Source organism: Staurois parvus, unplaced genomic scaffold, assembly GCF_062004578.1.
Source record: "Staurois parvus isolate SC_StPar_1 unplaced genomic scaffold, SC_StPar_1.0 ptg001267l, whole genome shotgun sequence".
NCBI lineage: Eukaryota > Metazoa > Chordata > Amphibia > Anura > Ranidae > Staurois > Staurois parvus.
This window is the reverse complement of record NW_028319063.1, coordinates 219,289-234,186: the sequence shown is the minus strand read 5'-3', so window position 1 is coordinate 234,186 and position 14,898 is coordinate 219,289. Positions and strand designations below refer to the sequence as shown.

At 40.6% G+C, this 14,898-nt stretch overlaps 1 protein-coding gene across 1 annotated transcript in view; it reads left to right on the top strand.

Annotated features, from left to right (window-relative positions):
* TLDC2 (TBC/LysM-associated domain containing 2) overlaps window positions 1-9,834 on the top strand; it is a 34,942-nt gene extending 25,108 nt beyond the window's left edge. Inside the window, exons 4-6 of the mRNA XM_089660717.1 lie at window positions 5,718-5,813; window positions 9,105-9,181; window positions 9,276-9,834. Of these exons, the coding sequence (XP_089516843.1) occupies window positions 5,718-5,813; window positions 9,105-9,181; window positions 9,276-9,411 (309 nt within the window). The 3' untranslated portion in view covers window positions 9,412-9,834. The remainder of the gene's footprint in view (window positions 1-5,717; window positions 5,814-9,104; window positions 9,182-9,275) is intronic.
* Window positions 9,835-14,898: the final 5,064 nt, after the last annotated feature.

The following is a 14,898-nucleotide window of genomic DNA, read 5'->3' as shown; positions in this document are numbered from 1 at the left end:
TATAACGGGAAACAATACAGCAACAATACAGTTCAATACAAGAGGGATAGGAGGGCCCTGATCCTGGGAGCTTAGTCCATAGGAGCTTGCAATTTAAGAGGGAGGGGCTGGTGGTACAAAAGGTTGTAACTGTGGGGGATGGACTGGTAGGAGGAAGAGAAGATGCCATTATTAGCTGAAGGCAGGATAGGCTTTCTTGAAGAGATCGGTTTTCAGAGATCGCCTAAAAGTGGGCAGGGTAGGCGATAGTCTGATAAATTGGGGTAGAGAGTTCCACGGGATGGGGGAAGCTCTGGAGAAGTCCTGCAGATGAGCATGGGAGGAGGAGACAAGGGAGCTAGAGAGCAGGAGGTCGTGGAAGGAGCAGAGAGTACAATTTGGGTGATATTTGGTGATAAAATTTGGGGCGGAGTTAATAACTGTGGGGGATGGACTGATAGGAGGAATAGAAAATTCCATTATTAGCTGAGGGCAGGATAGGCTTCCCTGAAGAGAGAGGTTTTCAGAGATCGCCCAAAAGTGAGAAGAGTAGGCGATAGTCTGATAGATTGGGGTAGAGAGTTCCAGAGGATGAGGGAGGCTCTGGAAAAGTCCTGGAGATGAGCATGGGAGGAGGGGACAAGGGAGCTAGAGAGCAGGAGGTCGTGAAAGGAGTGGAGAGGACGGTGTGGGTGATATTATGAGGCCAGCCATACATGGATTGAAATGTGTCCGTTCAGTCAGATTTCAATGTATAGACTAGCTGGTTGTACACAATCGATCTGTCAATCGACTTGTGTACAACTAGCCTGTCATGTTTTGTGTCAAGTTTTACTCAATCAGTGCCGCCGGCTATATCCAGCAACACTGATCATTGTAATCTGCTGGCATGGAAGCTCATCCGAAAAAGGTCCCCCCCCCGTATATTGATAGATAGATAGATAGATAGATAGATAGATAGATAGATAGATAATAGATAGATAGATAGATAGATAGATAGATAGATAGATAGATAGATCAAAAACTTAAAAAAAAATATATTGAACATTTTGCTGCTTACCTTTTTACTTGTGCTACTTGTCTAAAGAATCTTACCTAGCTTTCTCTTTCTATGTTGAAGCTGAATTCCAGAAATTAGATAAAATCTACCTTTGCCGTACCCCCCCGCAACACAAGTGTTAAAGTATATGTGAACCCTCACCTTGTGAAACTACTCTGTCAGTTTAAAATAGAAATTAAAGGAAAAACAGTATATATATACATTATATTGCCAAAAGTATTGGCCCCGCCCTCCAAATCATGTGATTCAGGTGTTCCAATCCCCTCCATGGACACAGGTGTATACAATCAAGCCCCTAGGCATGCAGACGGCTTCTACAAACATTGGTGAAAGAATGGGTCGCTCTCAGGAGCTCAGTGACTCCAAGCGTGGTCCCGTGATAGGTGGTCACCTGTGCAATAAGTCCATCCGTGACATTTCCTGGCTACTAAATATTCCACGCTCAACTGTTAGTGGGATTATAACAAAGTGGAAGCAACTGGGAACAACAGCAACTCAGCCACCAAGTGGTAGGCCACGTCACATGACAGGGCGGGGTCAGCGCATGCTGAAGCGCACAGTGCGCAGAAGTCGCCAACTGTCTGCAGAGTCAATAGCTAAAGACCTCCAAACTTGGTGTGGCCTTCAGATGAACCCAACAATAGTGCGTAGAGAGCTTCATGGAATGGGTTTCCATGGCCGAGCAGCTGCATCCAAGCCTTCCATCACCAAGTGCAATGCAAAGTGTAAAGCACACCGCCACTGGACTCTAGAGCAATGGAGACATGTTCTCTGGAGTGACCAATCACGCTTCTCTGTCTGGCAATCTGATGGACGTGTCTGGGTTTGGCGGTTGCCAGGAGAACAGTACTTGCCTGACTACATTGTGCCAAGTGTAAAGTTTGGTGGAAGGGGGATTATGGTGTGGGGTTGTTTTTCAGGGGTTGGGCTTGGCCCCCTAGTTCCAGTGAAGGGAACTCATAAGGCCTCAGTATACCAAGACATTTTGGACAATTTCATGTTCCCAATTTTGTGGGAAGAGTTTGGGGATGGCCCCTTCCTGTTCCAACATGACTGCACACCAGTGCACAAAGCAAGGTCCATAAAGACATGGAGGAGCCAGTTTGGGGTGGAGGAACTTGACTGTCCTGCACAGAGTCCTGACCTCAACCCCATAGAACACCTTTGGGATGAATTAGAGCGGAGACTGTGAGCCAGGCCTCCTCCCCCAACACCAGTGCCTGACCTGACAAATGTGCTTCTGGAAGAATGGTCCAACCTTCCCATAGACACCCTCCTAAACCTTGTGGACGGCCTTCCCAGAAGAGTTGAAGCTGTTACAGCTGCAAAGGGCGGGGCCAACTCAATATTGAACCCTACGGACTAAGACTGGGGGCCATTAAAGTTCATGTGCGTGGAAAGGCCGGCCGACCAATACTTTTGGCAATATAGTGTATATATACAGTTGTGTTCAGAATAATAGCAGTGTGTTGAAAAAAGTGAATAAAGCTGAAAATCCTTCTAATAGCTTTTATTTCCATCCACACAAATGCATTGGGAACACGACACATTCTATTCCAAATCACAACATGAAGAAAAATACATCAAATTTGTGTTGTTCCTCTAAAAAAAATTGAAGAAAAGTGAACATTAGACGGTTCAAAAAAATCGCAGCGTTTGTATTCTTCTTCACAAACTCAAACATTCACTATATAAACTGAGAAATGTTTGAAGATTTTGCTTTCCTTTGAATGACTTCATGAATATTTGGTTGTAGTCGCACTGTTTCTGAGAACTGCTGTACATCTGTGTTGCATGGAGTCACCCAACTTCTGGCCCCTGTGATCAGGTATTCCAGCCCAGGATGATTGGACCACATTCCACAGTTCTTCTCTATTTCTTGGTTTTGCCTCAGAAACGGCATTTTTGATGTCACCCCACAAGTTTTGGGGCTTCACATAGGCGTCTTCTAATTGTAACAGTCCTCACAGGGAACGTCACACCTTCTTTCATCTTCCTGGAGCTGATTGTTGGCTGAGTCCGCGCCATTTTGGCTATTCTTCTATCCATTGCAATGGTAGTGTTTCGCTTTCTTCCACGTCTTTCAGGTTTTGGTTGCCATTTTGAAGCATTTGCGATCATTTTAGCTGAGCAGCCGATCATTTTCTGCACTTCTTTATATGTTTTCCCCTCTCCAATCAATTTTTTAATCAAGGTACGCTGTTCTTCTGAACAATGTCTGGAACGACCCATTTTCCTCAGAATTTCAGAGAGAAATGCACTGTAACCAGCATGTCCAACATTTGCTGCCTTCCTTCCTTAAATAAGGGCAATAATTGCCACCTGTTTTTCAAAGAATGAATGACCTCACTAATAGAACTCCACGCTGCTATTATTTTGAACATGCCCCTTTCAATGAGTGATTCAATGACACAGAATCAGCAGCATGCATGTCATGACTGTTGGGTCTGTTGGATTTCTATTACTCTACTACACCTGCTCAGGGGCGGACTGACCATTTGAGCACTAGGGCACTGCCCGAGGGCCCGGGTCAGTAGGGGGCCCCATGAAATGCCCCTGGTACCTTTTTTATAGGCTTTTTTGGGTGTGCTTTGAGTGTGGGCAAGGACACAGGGGCCCCATGATCCTCTATTGCCCGGGGGCCCCATGAGTTGTCAGTCCGCCCCTGCACCTGCTAGTAAATTATTTGCCATGTAGAAATATCATTTCTACCAAAAACAGTGATTGATCCGGTTAGTGATGTCTGACTGCTATTATTTTGAACACAACTGTGTGTATATATATATATATATATATATATATATTGTGACAGTGTGGCAATCGGTCACCCAGGATTCTCAACTAGGCAGGTTGAGGGGCTCCAGGGTAAAGGTTTGATACGGAGGAAAGTGGCTTTTCACTTTCCTCCTTTGTTTGTAAGGTCTGTTTTGGGATCTGGAGCCTGGAGATTTCAAAGAGATCTGGGAGGGATGAAATCTCCAATCCTGGGACCAGGTTTTGGGAATGGCCATTACACTGATTGCACAGGTGTGCACGGCTCTTTTGTAGGGTCAGGACCAGGGTTCTGGGCTCCACCCCGGCAGATAGGAGTCAGGTGGGCTTCAGCTAGGAGAGGTGGGAGCCAAAGCAGCAAGGGGCTGCTAGAGACTAGCTGTGTGCTAGAGGCCAGCGGTGTGCAAGTGCCATATTTTGGGAAGAAGTCTGCAGGAGACAGACATTGAACTGTGTGTAAGCCAGGAGGCTGAATCTTTGTTTTGTTGGTGGATACCCCTGCGTGGGAAGCATTATGTTATGGGACATTTTCATTTAAATAAAAGTGGGCTAAAAAGGCCCTGAAAAAGAAAGCGAGTAGCTGTTTGCGTTTAAAAGCTCTACCACGTTGAAGCAAGTTCCCACAATATATATACACATACTGTATCCAAAGACATGCTGGTAGATGAATTGGTTCCTGTGTAAACTGGCACTGGTATGTGTATGTATGAATGTGAGTTAGGGACCTTAGATTGTACGCCCCTTGAGGGTTAGGGACCTTAGATTGTACGCCCCTTGAGGGTTAGGGACCTTAGATTGTACGCCCCTTGAGGGTTAGGGACCTTAGATTGTACGCCCCTTGAGGGTTAGGGACCTTAGATTGTACGCCCCTTGAGGGTTAGGGACCTTAGATTGTACACCCCTTGAGGGTTAGGGACTGATGTGAATGTACAATATATATGTAAAGTGCTGCGTAAACTGCCAGCGCTATGTAAGTACCTGAAATAAATATATATATATAAAATACATTCATTTTTTTCTCTCTTTTCATAAGGGATCATGTAATTTCTCTTCTCAGCTGCATAAGGGGGTTAGAGAGGTGTGGGTGAAGAAACAGCAGGACACTGGTCTTCCCAGTGAATAGCTGTGCAGGGGGTGTGTTAGCACAAGTCCGATCATTGAAGGATAGGAAGGCTGTTCTCCCAGCACAGCCAGAAAACTGACCACTCTGAGATGGATGCGTTTCCATGCCTAGTGTGGTCAGTTTGAAATAGTAACACGGGGGGGGGGGGCTGGCAGGATCACCAGGAAGCAATACAAAGCAGGATGCTTTTTAACACAGGTGCATGCTACAACAGTCACATATCAGGAACATGAAATGTTGGGGTAACATATTCTTTAAATCAGGGGTGCTTGAACCTTTTGAAGAGGGAGGGACGCTTAGGGGATGCGGTCACGGGCCACAGTGAAATCAAGCGATTCAGAATTTCACATTTTTTTTATTTTGAATAGCATACTGAAGAACATTTTCCTCTTGCAGCCAGTAAATGCCAACTGGAGGGAGGAGAGGAGAAGCCGGCTTTGCAGGAGGAAACTAGATGGGATCTGGTCTTCTCTATGCCGGCCCCCGCTAAGCATTCTGATGCTCTGCGATGCCCAGGTCGCAATCAACGGGTAGCCGACCCCAGGCATGCACTTCCCTGGCTTGAGGTGGAGGGCCACATCAGGCAGCTCCTAGGGCCACAGGTTGAGCACCCCTGCTTTAAATTCTTGTTTAGCCTAGGAGTGCAGGGATAAGGTGTAATACCTTCCCGATTCCTGGCTGCTGTAGGCTTCCTCCATCCATGCGACCGGTCCAGCAATGCTGCCCACCTCAGGCACTTTACCCTCTGAAAGGTGATCTGACCCTTTCATAAATCTCTTGCAGGTGTTTGGTGGCTTCTCTTCCAATGAGCTCAAGCTTAGCTCTAGTTTCTACGGAACCGGAGAAACCTTTCTGTTCAGCTTTTCACCACAGCTAAAGGTAAATGTTTTTTTCTTGGTTAACAGAAACCAATGCGGCTCCAAGCACACTGGCGTTTTTTTTTTTTAGCTCAAAAAATGCTGAAAAAAACACTGGATAAAAAGCGTTGGCGATAGTTTTTTTAGTAGCATTTAGGAGCGTCAGCGTTTAGCATTTTTTTTCTGCCGGAAAAACGCTCTAAAAAACACATTTTTTTTCTGCTCCTAGTCGCCAAAACATAAGTAACGCTGAAAAACATACTGGACAAAAAGCGCTGGTAATCGCATTGTTTAGTAGCGTTTAAAAGCATTTAGGGCGGTCAGTGTTTTATTAGCATTTTTTACAGTACATGTAGACAAAAAAAAAAGCTAGAAAAAAGCTCCTAGGAAAGTTTTAGTAGCTTTAACGAGTGTTTAGCATTTATTTTTTCTACTTTACAAAAACATTTTTTTCTGCTCCTAGATGCCGAAGCTCAAAAAACACTGGATAGAAGGCACTGGTAATAGCATTTTTTAGTAGCGTTGGCATTTTTACAGTACATGTAGAAAAAAAAGCTAGAAAAAAGCTCTAGTTTTTACAAGCGTTCAGCATTTTTTTCTGGTGGAAAAATGCTCTAAAAAACTATTTTTTTTTTCTGCTCCTAGTTGCTGAAGCTCAATAAATTCTGGATAAATGCACTGGTAATAGTGTTTTATAGTAGCGTTTAGAAGCATTTAGGGCGGTCAGCTAGAATAAAGCTGTTAGGAGAGTTTTAGTAGTTTTTACGAGCATTTAATATTTTTATGCTGGAAAAATGCTCTAAAAAACATTTTAGACGTTTAGCATTTATTTTTTCTACTCTACAAAAACATTTTTTTTCTGCTCCTAGATGCCGAAGCTCAAAAAACACTGGGTAGAAGGCGCTGGTAATAGCGTTTTTTAGTAGCATTTTTTAGTCAGGTTTAGAAGCTTGTAAGAGCATTTAGGGCGGTCAGTGTTTTATTAGCATTTTTACAGTACATGTAGAAAAAAAAAGCTAGAAAAAAGCTCTAGTTTTTACGAGCGTTTGGCATTGTTTTCTGCTGAAAAAATGCTCTAAAAAACTATTTTTTTTTCTGCTCCTAGTTGCTGAAGCTCAAAAAATTCTGGACAAAAAGCGCTGGTAATAGCATTTTTTTAGTAGCGTTTAGAAGCATTTAGGGCAGTCAGTGTTTTATTAGCATTTTTTACAGTACATGTATAAAAAAAAAAGCTAGAAAAAAGCTCTAAGGAGAGTTTTAGTAGTTTTTACGAGCGTTTAGCATTTTTTTATGCTGGAAAAATGCTCTAAAAAAACATTTTTTTTCTGCTCCTAGATGTCGAAGCTCCAAAAACACTGGATAAAAAGCGCTGGTAATAGCATTTTTAGTAGCATTTTTTAGTAGCGTTTAGAAGCATTTAGGGCGGTCAGTGTTTTATTAGCATTTTTTACAGTACATGTAGAAAAAAAAAAAGCTAGAAAAAAGCTCCTAGGAGAGTTTTAGTAGCTTTTACAAGTGTTTAGCATTTATGTTTCTACTCTACAAAAACATTTTTTTTCTGCTCCTAGATGCAGAAGCTCAAAAAACACTGGGTAGAAGGCGCTGGTAATAGCGTTTTTTAGTCAGGTTTAGAAGCATGAAGGAGCATTTAGGGCGGTCAGTGTTTTATTAGCATTTTTACAGTACATGTAGATAAAAAAAAGCTAGAAAAAAGCTCTAGTTTTTACGAGCGCTCAGCATTTTTTTCTGCTGGAAAAATGCTCTAAAAAAACAATTTTTTTTTCTGCTCCTAGTTGCTGAAGCTCAAAAAAGTTTGGATAAAAAGCGCTGGTAATAGCTTTCTTTAGTAGCGTTTAGGGCGGTCAGTGTTTTATTAGCATCTTTTTTCTGCTCCTAGATGCCGAAGCTCAAAAAACACTGGAAAAAAAAGCGCTGGTAATAGCGTTTTTTAGTAGCATTTTTTAGTAGCGTTTAGAAGCATCTAGGAGCATTTAGGGCGGTCAGTGTTTTATTAGCATTTTTACAGTACATGTAGAAAAAAAAAGCTAGAAAAAAGCTCTTAGGAGAGTTTTAGTAGTTTTTACGAGCGTTTAGCATTTTTCTATGCTGGAAAAATGCTCTAAAAAATTATAAAAACAATCTTTTTTTCTGCTCCTGCAGTCCTAACTCTATCATTTTGAGAGCCTCCATAGTAGAAGTTAGGACTGCAAAAAATACTGGGGTGCCGTGAAGAGGCTCTGCAGCTTCCGCGTGCAAAAATTGTGCAAACCAAACCCCTGTTTTAATGCAACCTGTTAGACGGGACAATTCGGTTGGCTGCAGGCTGGTTGGTAAGTGAACTGGTATTTTTTCTTTCCCTGCTCTGGCAGTCAGGGCTGTGCTTTGTGCCAGAGCTGTGTAAATCTCAAGACTGGATGGACAGACCTATAAATGCTCTTACAGGTATATGCATTTCATCCGTGGATTCGGATGTTTGCCCGGAGTTCTGCTTTACTGTTTTAGAGCAAATAATAAATGTCACGTCACTTTTTATCACTTTTTATCCCGGCCCCGGCTTAGACATACTGTACAGGGGGGGAAAGTTTCTTTTTATCTCTGGAAATCTGACTAATTAATCAGAACTCGAGATTTCAAAGACGTCAGCTAGACTGTAAAAATGTATTCAGTACAAAGGTTTGTCTGATATATTCAGGACTTTTCATGTGTCATTTATTGGAGCTGGAAATGAGGACTTTTCACCAGCACTATACAGCAGAGTAAAGTCTTCGTAGATCAGAAGGAACTTCCATCACATATCCCCAAATAGGAGGATTTCTTCTCATATTGGACAGTGGTTGGAGCCTTTCAAATCATTCCATTGCACCCCAATAGTCAGATCCAGATCCAGGTGTATAGTGCAGGGGCGGACTGACAACTCATGGGGCCCCCGGGCAATAGGGGATCATGGGGCCCCTGTGCCCTTGCCCAAACTCAAAAAAGCCTATGAAAAAGGTACCAGGGGCATCTAATGGGTCCCCCTACTCACCCCGGGCCCTCGGACAGTGCCCGAGTTTCCAAATTGTCAGTCCGCCCCTGGTTACCAGCATTATTAAAACATCCAGTGTGCATGGAGCCTAAACTTTGTGAAGTAGTACTGCTTGGACCTTGAAGAAGGGGACATACCCTGAAAGCTTGTCCTGAAAATTGTATGTTAGTGCAAATAAAAAAGTATCATGGACAGGACTCAATTGTTTCAAGCACTTATCCGAAACTACAAAAATTGGACATTAAATGTAAAATCTATCATTGACATGCTGCATATGTTCTGTTGAAGGTCTTCCGGTGGACAGGGGACAACACGTTTTTTATCAGAGGGGATGTCCAGTCCTTGACATTCGGAGGAGGCAAATAGTGAGTATGCCAAAGTGCTTATGGAAGACAAAATATATTTATTTTTGCCATATGTAACTTTTTCAACTATACTTACCTGTTGTTTCCTTCACAGTGGACATTTTGGCCTGTGGCTGGATGGAGACTTGTATAACGGAAGAAGTCAGAGGTGCGACACTTTCAACAACCTCATACTGTCCACTAAGGAGCAATTCCGCGTCCACAGCATCGAAGCCTGGGCATTCCTCTGAGCCTACTTCGTGGCCCTCCATGTCCATCCTTCAGACAGACTCTTAAGGCGATTGTCAGATGTAACAAAAGCTCAGAGCGTTGGACAAAAGACGAATGTGAATTTGCTGGAAATTGACATCGCTAACAAATGAGGCAAATTGGGTCCATTTTTTTTCATGGCGTCGGCCAACAGAAAACACATCTGACACACTTATGACACGTCAAACACTTATGACACCATCTTCCAAGACTATTACATTTGGGAAGTTCATTCAATATATTTAAACTTTTAGTTGTGGACCAAAACCCAAACAGCTGCATCACAGAGAATTGAGATTGTTAAAGAAAAGTAATATATTTGACAGTGTTTGAAAGTAGATGTGAATGCGTAAGTGATCCTAAAAATCAATTCTTTTGTGAATAATTTGCAATTATTCATGCTGTGTGTGTGTATATATATTTAATATATATATATTTAAATTACATTTTCTATATGTGTGTGTATATATATATATATATATATATATATTTAAAAAATAAATTATTTTATATATATATACATACATATACACAATATATAGTGTTTTTAAGTAGATGTGTGTGTGTGTATAATAAAAGATATATATATATATATATATATATATATATATATATATATATTCAAAAAAAGGCAATAAAATAAATATATATAATATATATATATATATATATATATATATATATATATATATACACAATATATAGTGTTTTTAGGTAGATGTGTGTGTATAATAAAATATATATATATATATATATATATATATATATATATATATATATACTTAAAAACACTATATATATATATATATATATATATATATTCAAAAAAAATCAATAAAATCAATAAATAAATATATATATATATATATATATATATATATACACACAATATATAGTGTTTTTAAGTAGATGTGAATGTGTAAGTGATCCTAAAAAATCAATTCTTTTGTGCATAATTTGCAATTATTCACGGTGTGTGTGTGTATGTGTGTATGTATGTATGTATATATATATATATATATATTTACACACAGTGTGAATAATTGCAAATTATTCACAAAAGAATACATTTTTAGGATCATATATATACACTATGCACACGGGGCAACCATAGTTGACCATGACATGTTGAGGATCTGCTTTCAGATTTGTGTCCTACATTATCACTGTGTCTGTGCTTTTTTTTTGTTCTCTTGGCACAAGTCTATGGGTCAGTTGTGATTGAAAGCCGTAGATTTGCTGCTCCTATTGTAGCTTATCTCAACAGTCATTAAAGAGAAAAAATCTTAAAAATGCAAGTAAAGTACAGAAAAATTTAGTATTTTGAAATAACATGCACTGTTTTTCTTTTTTTTTAACCACCTCAAGACTAAGGTGGACACGTTCATCCCCTTCCTGCCCAGGTCCATTTTTTCAGCTTTCAGCGTTGTCACTTTTTGAATGAGAATTACTCAGTCATACAATACTGCACCCAAATTACATTTGGACCATTTTTTTTTAGGCAGATAGAGCTTTCATTAGGTGGTATTTAACCCCTTCACGCCTAAGGGTAAAACAAATCTTAATGCCTAAGCACAATTTTGCAACCTTGACATGTGTTAATAAAACCGGACATATCATCACAACTACTTTGTACATCCAGGTGAATTATACCGCATTTCTTTCAGGACAAATTGGGCTTTCATTTGGTGATAAATGATAATGGATATCTCCTGGGTTTTTTTTTATTATCAAAGGAAAACTGGCCCAAAATAGTAAAAAAAACTAATTTTTTTAAAATTGAGCTGTGTGTTTCTTGTTACTACCATCACCTACCACCAAAGGACAACCCAAAATAAATTTTCCAACTCTTGACGATTGTAGCGATACCATATGTGTGTATGTTATTTGTTGTTTGTATCCGTAGTACAGCCCAGAAACAATAGTGCGCATTTTGTTTTTTGTTTACCTAAAACACACCGACACTGACACTAACTGACACTAATACCAATTTTTTTAAAAAATCCTGACCTTCGATCCTGACCTTTTGACCTTTGGCCTTGACCCAAACACTTACCCTGGCACTGAACTAGATCTAGGTGTTTTTTTTTATTTTTTAATATTTATTTTTCTTTTTTTTTTTTATTTAACAAAATTTGTTTTATTTCCCTCTATGCCAGGAGTTAGAGAGATACAATGTATCTCTCTCCTCCATTCATAGAGAGAGAAAAAAAAACCAAGGGGGCCGGGCTGTACAGTGACTGATCACTGTGATAGCCAATCAGAGGCTATCATAGCGATCATGTGACCCGGAATCGGAAGTTCCGGGTATCTATCATTAGAATGGGACCCGGGGCTTTCAGTGACACCTCGGTCATTGTGCTGGGAGTGCGCAGTGCGGCGCGCTCCCAGCACAAAGACAGGTACACAAATATACGGCCCCACGGAAAAAAGTCCAGTTCCGTGAGGCTGCATATTTGTGTTACGTCGTCGTCAAGGGGTTAACACCATTGGGTTTTTTTATTTTATTTCTTGGCAATAAGCAAAAAAATAACATAACTTTTGAAAAAAACACACATTCTTAGTTTCTGTTATAAAATGTTGCAAATAAATAATCTTTTCTTCATAAATTTAGGCCAAATGTGTTCTGCTTCATTTCTTTGGTAAAAATAACCCAAATCAGTGTATAATATTTAGTCTGTGTGAAAGTTACACAAACTATGGCATATATACTGAAAATTAGCTCCGCCATGATGTACTGATGGCCTGTCACATTTCTAAAATGCCAGAACAGTACGTATACCCCCCAAATGACCTCTTTTTTGGAAAGTAGACAGTCCAAGGTATTTAGCAAGAGGTTTTTTGAAGTTGTAATTTTTTTGTCATAATTTTTTGGAAAATACAGAAATTAAATAAAATGTGTTATTTTCACAAAATTGGCATTTTAACACGTTATTTCTCACACACAGCACAGCCATACTTATAATTACACCCCAAAACACATTCTGCTACTCCTCATGAGTATGGGGATACCACACATATGGTACTTTATAACAGCCTAGATGCACAGAGGGGCCCAAAATCCAAGGAGCACATTTGGGCTTTCAAGGAAGATAGATTACACATATTTTAAATAATGCATCCAATTTCCTGACTACCTATCACATTTTTGGAGGCCTGGGAGCACCAAGACAGTGGAAACACCCACAAAATGATCCCATTTTGGGAAGTAAACACTCCATGTTGTTTTCTTAAAGGCATGATTCTTTTGAAAATGTAATTTTTTTGCCACAAGTTTTTAGAAAATGCAGGGAAAAAATTAAAATGTAATTGACCCAAAGTTGTCAATTATTAAGATATTTCTAACACACATAATAGCCATACTTAGCATTACACCCCAAAACACATTCTGCTACTTCTCCTGAGTATGGTGATACCACATGTGTGAAACTTTTTCAAAGACAAGGCACGTAGAGAGGCCCAAACTCCAAGGAGTACCTTCAGGCATTCCAGGGGCATAATTTAGACATCACATTTTCTGACCATCTATCACTTCATTTTTGGAGGCCCTGGGTCACTAGGACAGTGTAAACACCCACCTACTCCTTCTGAGTATGATGATACCACAATGACGACATTACATCTTGTGTATCACACAAATCAACTATTGTATAATCCCAGGCTGAACGATCAATCAACATAGGTACATTAAGCCTGCCCATACATGGTTTGAATCTCAGTCGGTTCCTGCTGAACCAGCCGAGATTCGGACTGTCTATGTCCGGACTTACAGTCAACAGAGAATGGCTTTCATAACACAAGAACCACATTATAAGCATGTACGAGGTGGTATCAAAAGGTTTTCAGACCAGTTTTCAGACGCCAACAGATGGCAGCACAAGGCTGCACGCACAGTCACAGGGAGCACCAACCTTCATAAGTCAGTGTGCCAAAAGACATCATCCTGTATATATTGGGAGCTGTGCAACTGGTTGTATTCTGACCAAGCAGCTTGGTGAAAATAGATCAACTGTTGGAGCAATTGTTAGAAAATGGAAGAGGCTAAAGACGACTGTCAGTCTCCCTCGGACTGGGGCTCCATGCAAGATCTCACCTTGTGGGGTATCACTGATAAGAAAGGTGAGGAATCAGCCCAGAACTACAAGGGAGGAGCTGGTCAATGACATGAAGAGAGCTGGGACCACAGTTTCAAAGGTCACTGTCGGTAGAACACTACGCCGTCATGGTTTCAAATCCTGCATTGCACGGAAGGTTCCCCTGCTGAAGTCATCACATGTCCAGGCCCGTCTGAAGTTTGCCAATGACCATCTGGATGATCCAGAGGAGGCATGGGAGAAAGTCATGTGGTCAGATGAAACCAAAGTAGAACTTTTTGGTCTAAACTTCACTCGTCGTGTTTGGAGGAAAAAGGATGAGTTGCATCCCAAGAACACCATCCCTACTGTGAAGCATGGGGGTGGTAACATTATGCTTTTGGGGTACTTTTCTGCGAAGGGGACAGGATGACTGCACTGTATTAAGGAGAGGATGAATGGGGCCATTTATTGTGAGATTTTGAGCAACAACCTCCTTCCCTCAGTCAGAGCATTGAAGATGGGTCGTGGCTGGGTCTTCCAACATGACAACGACCCGAAGCACACAGCCAGGAGAACCAAGGAGTGGCTCTGTAAGAAGTATATCAAGGTTCTGGAGTGGCCTAGCCAGTCTCCACACCTAAATCCAATAGAACATCTTTGGAGGGAGCTGAAACTCCGTGTTGCTCAGCGACAGCCCCGAAACCTGACAGATCTAGAGGAGATCTGTGTGGAGGAGGGGGCCAAAATCCCTGTTGCAGTGCAAACCTGGTCAGGAACTACAGGAAACGTCTGACCTCTGTAATTGCAGACAAAGGCTTCTGTACCAAATATTAACACGGATCTTCTCAGGGGTTCAAATACTTCTGTTCAGCCGTGCAAGACAAATTCTTTAAAAATCATACAATGGTATTTCCTGAATTTTTTTTTAAAATTCTGTCTCTCAGAGTGGGAATGCACCTACAATGTGATTGTCAGACCCCTCCATGATGGAGAAGTGGGAGAACTTGCAAAATCGCAGGGTGTTCAAATACTTCTGTTCCTCACTGTAGGTATGAATGTAAGTTAGGGACCTTAGATTGTACGCCCCTTGTGTGTTAGGGACTGATGTGAATGTACAGTATATATGGAATGTGCGGCATAAATTGATGGCGCTATATACAGTAAGTACCTGAAATAAATAAAATAAAAAATAATTTAAAAAAAGGGTTATAACCCTTCCTTGCTCTATCCAAAATAAAAACAAAAGAAAGTTGTATATTGACGGTGCTATATAAGTACTTGCAATTAATAAAAAATAAATAGGTAAATAAAAAAAAAGGGTTATAACCTTCCCTTGCTTTATCCAAAATGAAAAAAAAAATAAAGAAAGTTGTATATTGATGGTGCTATTTA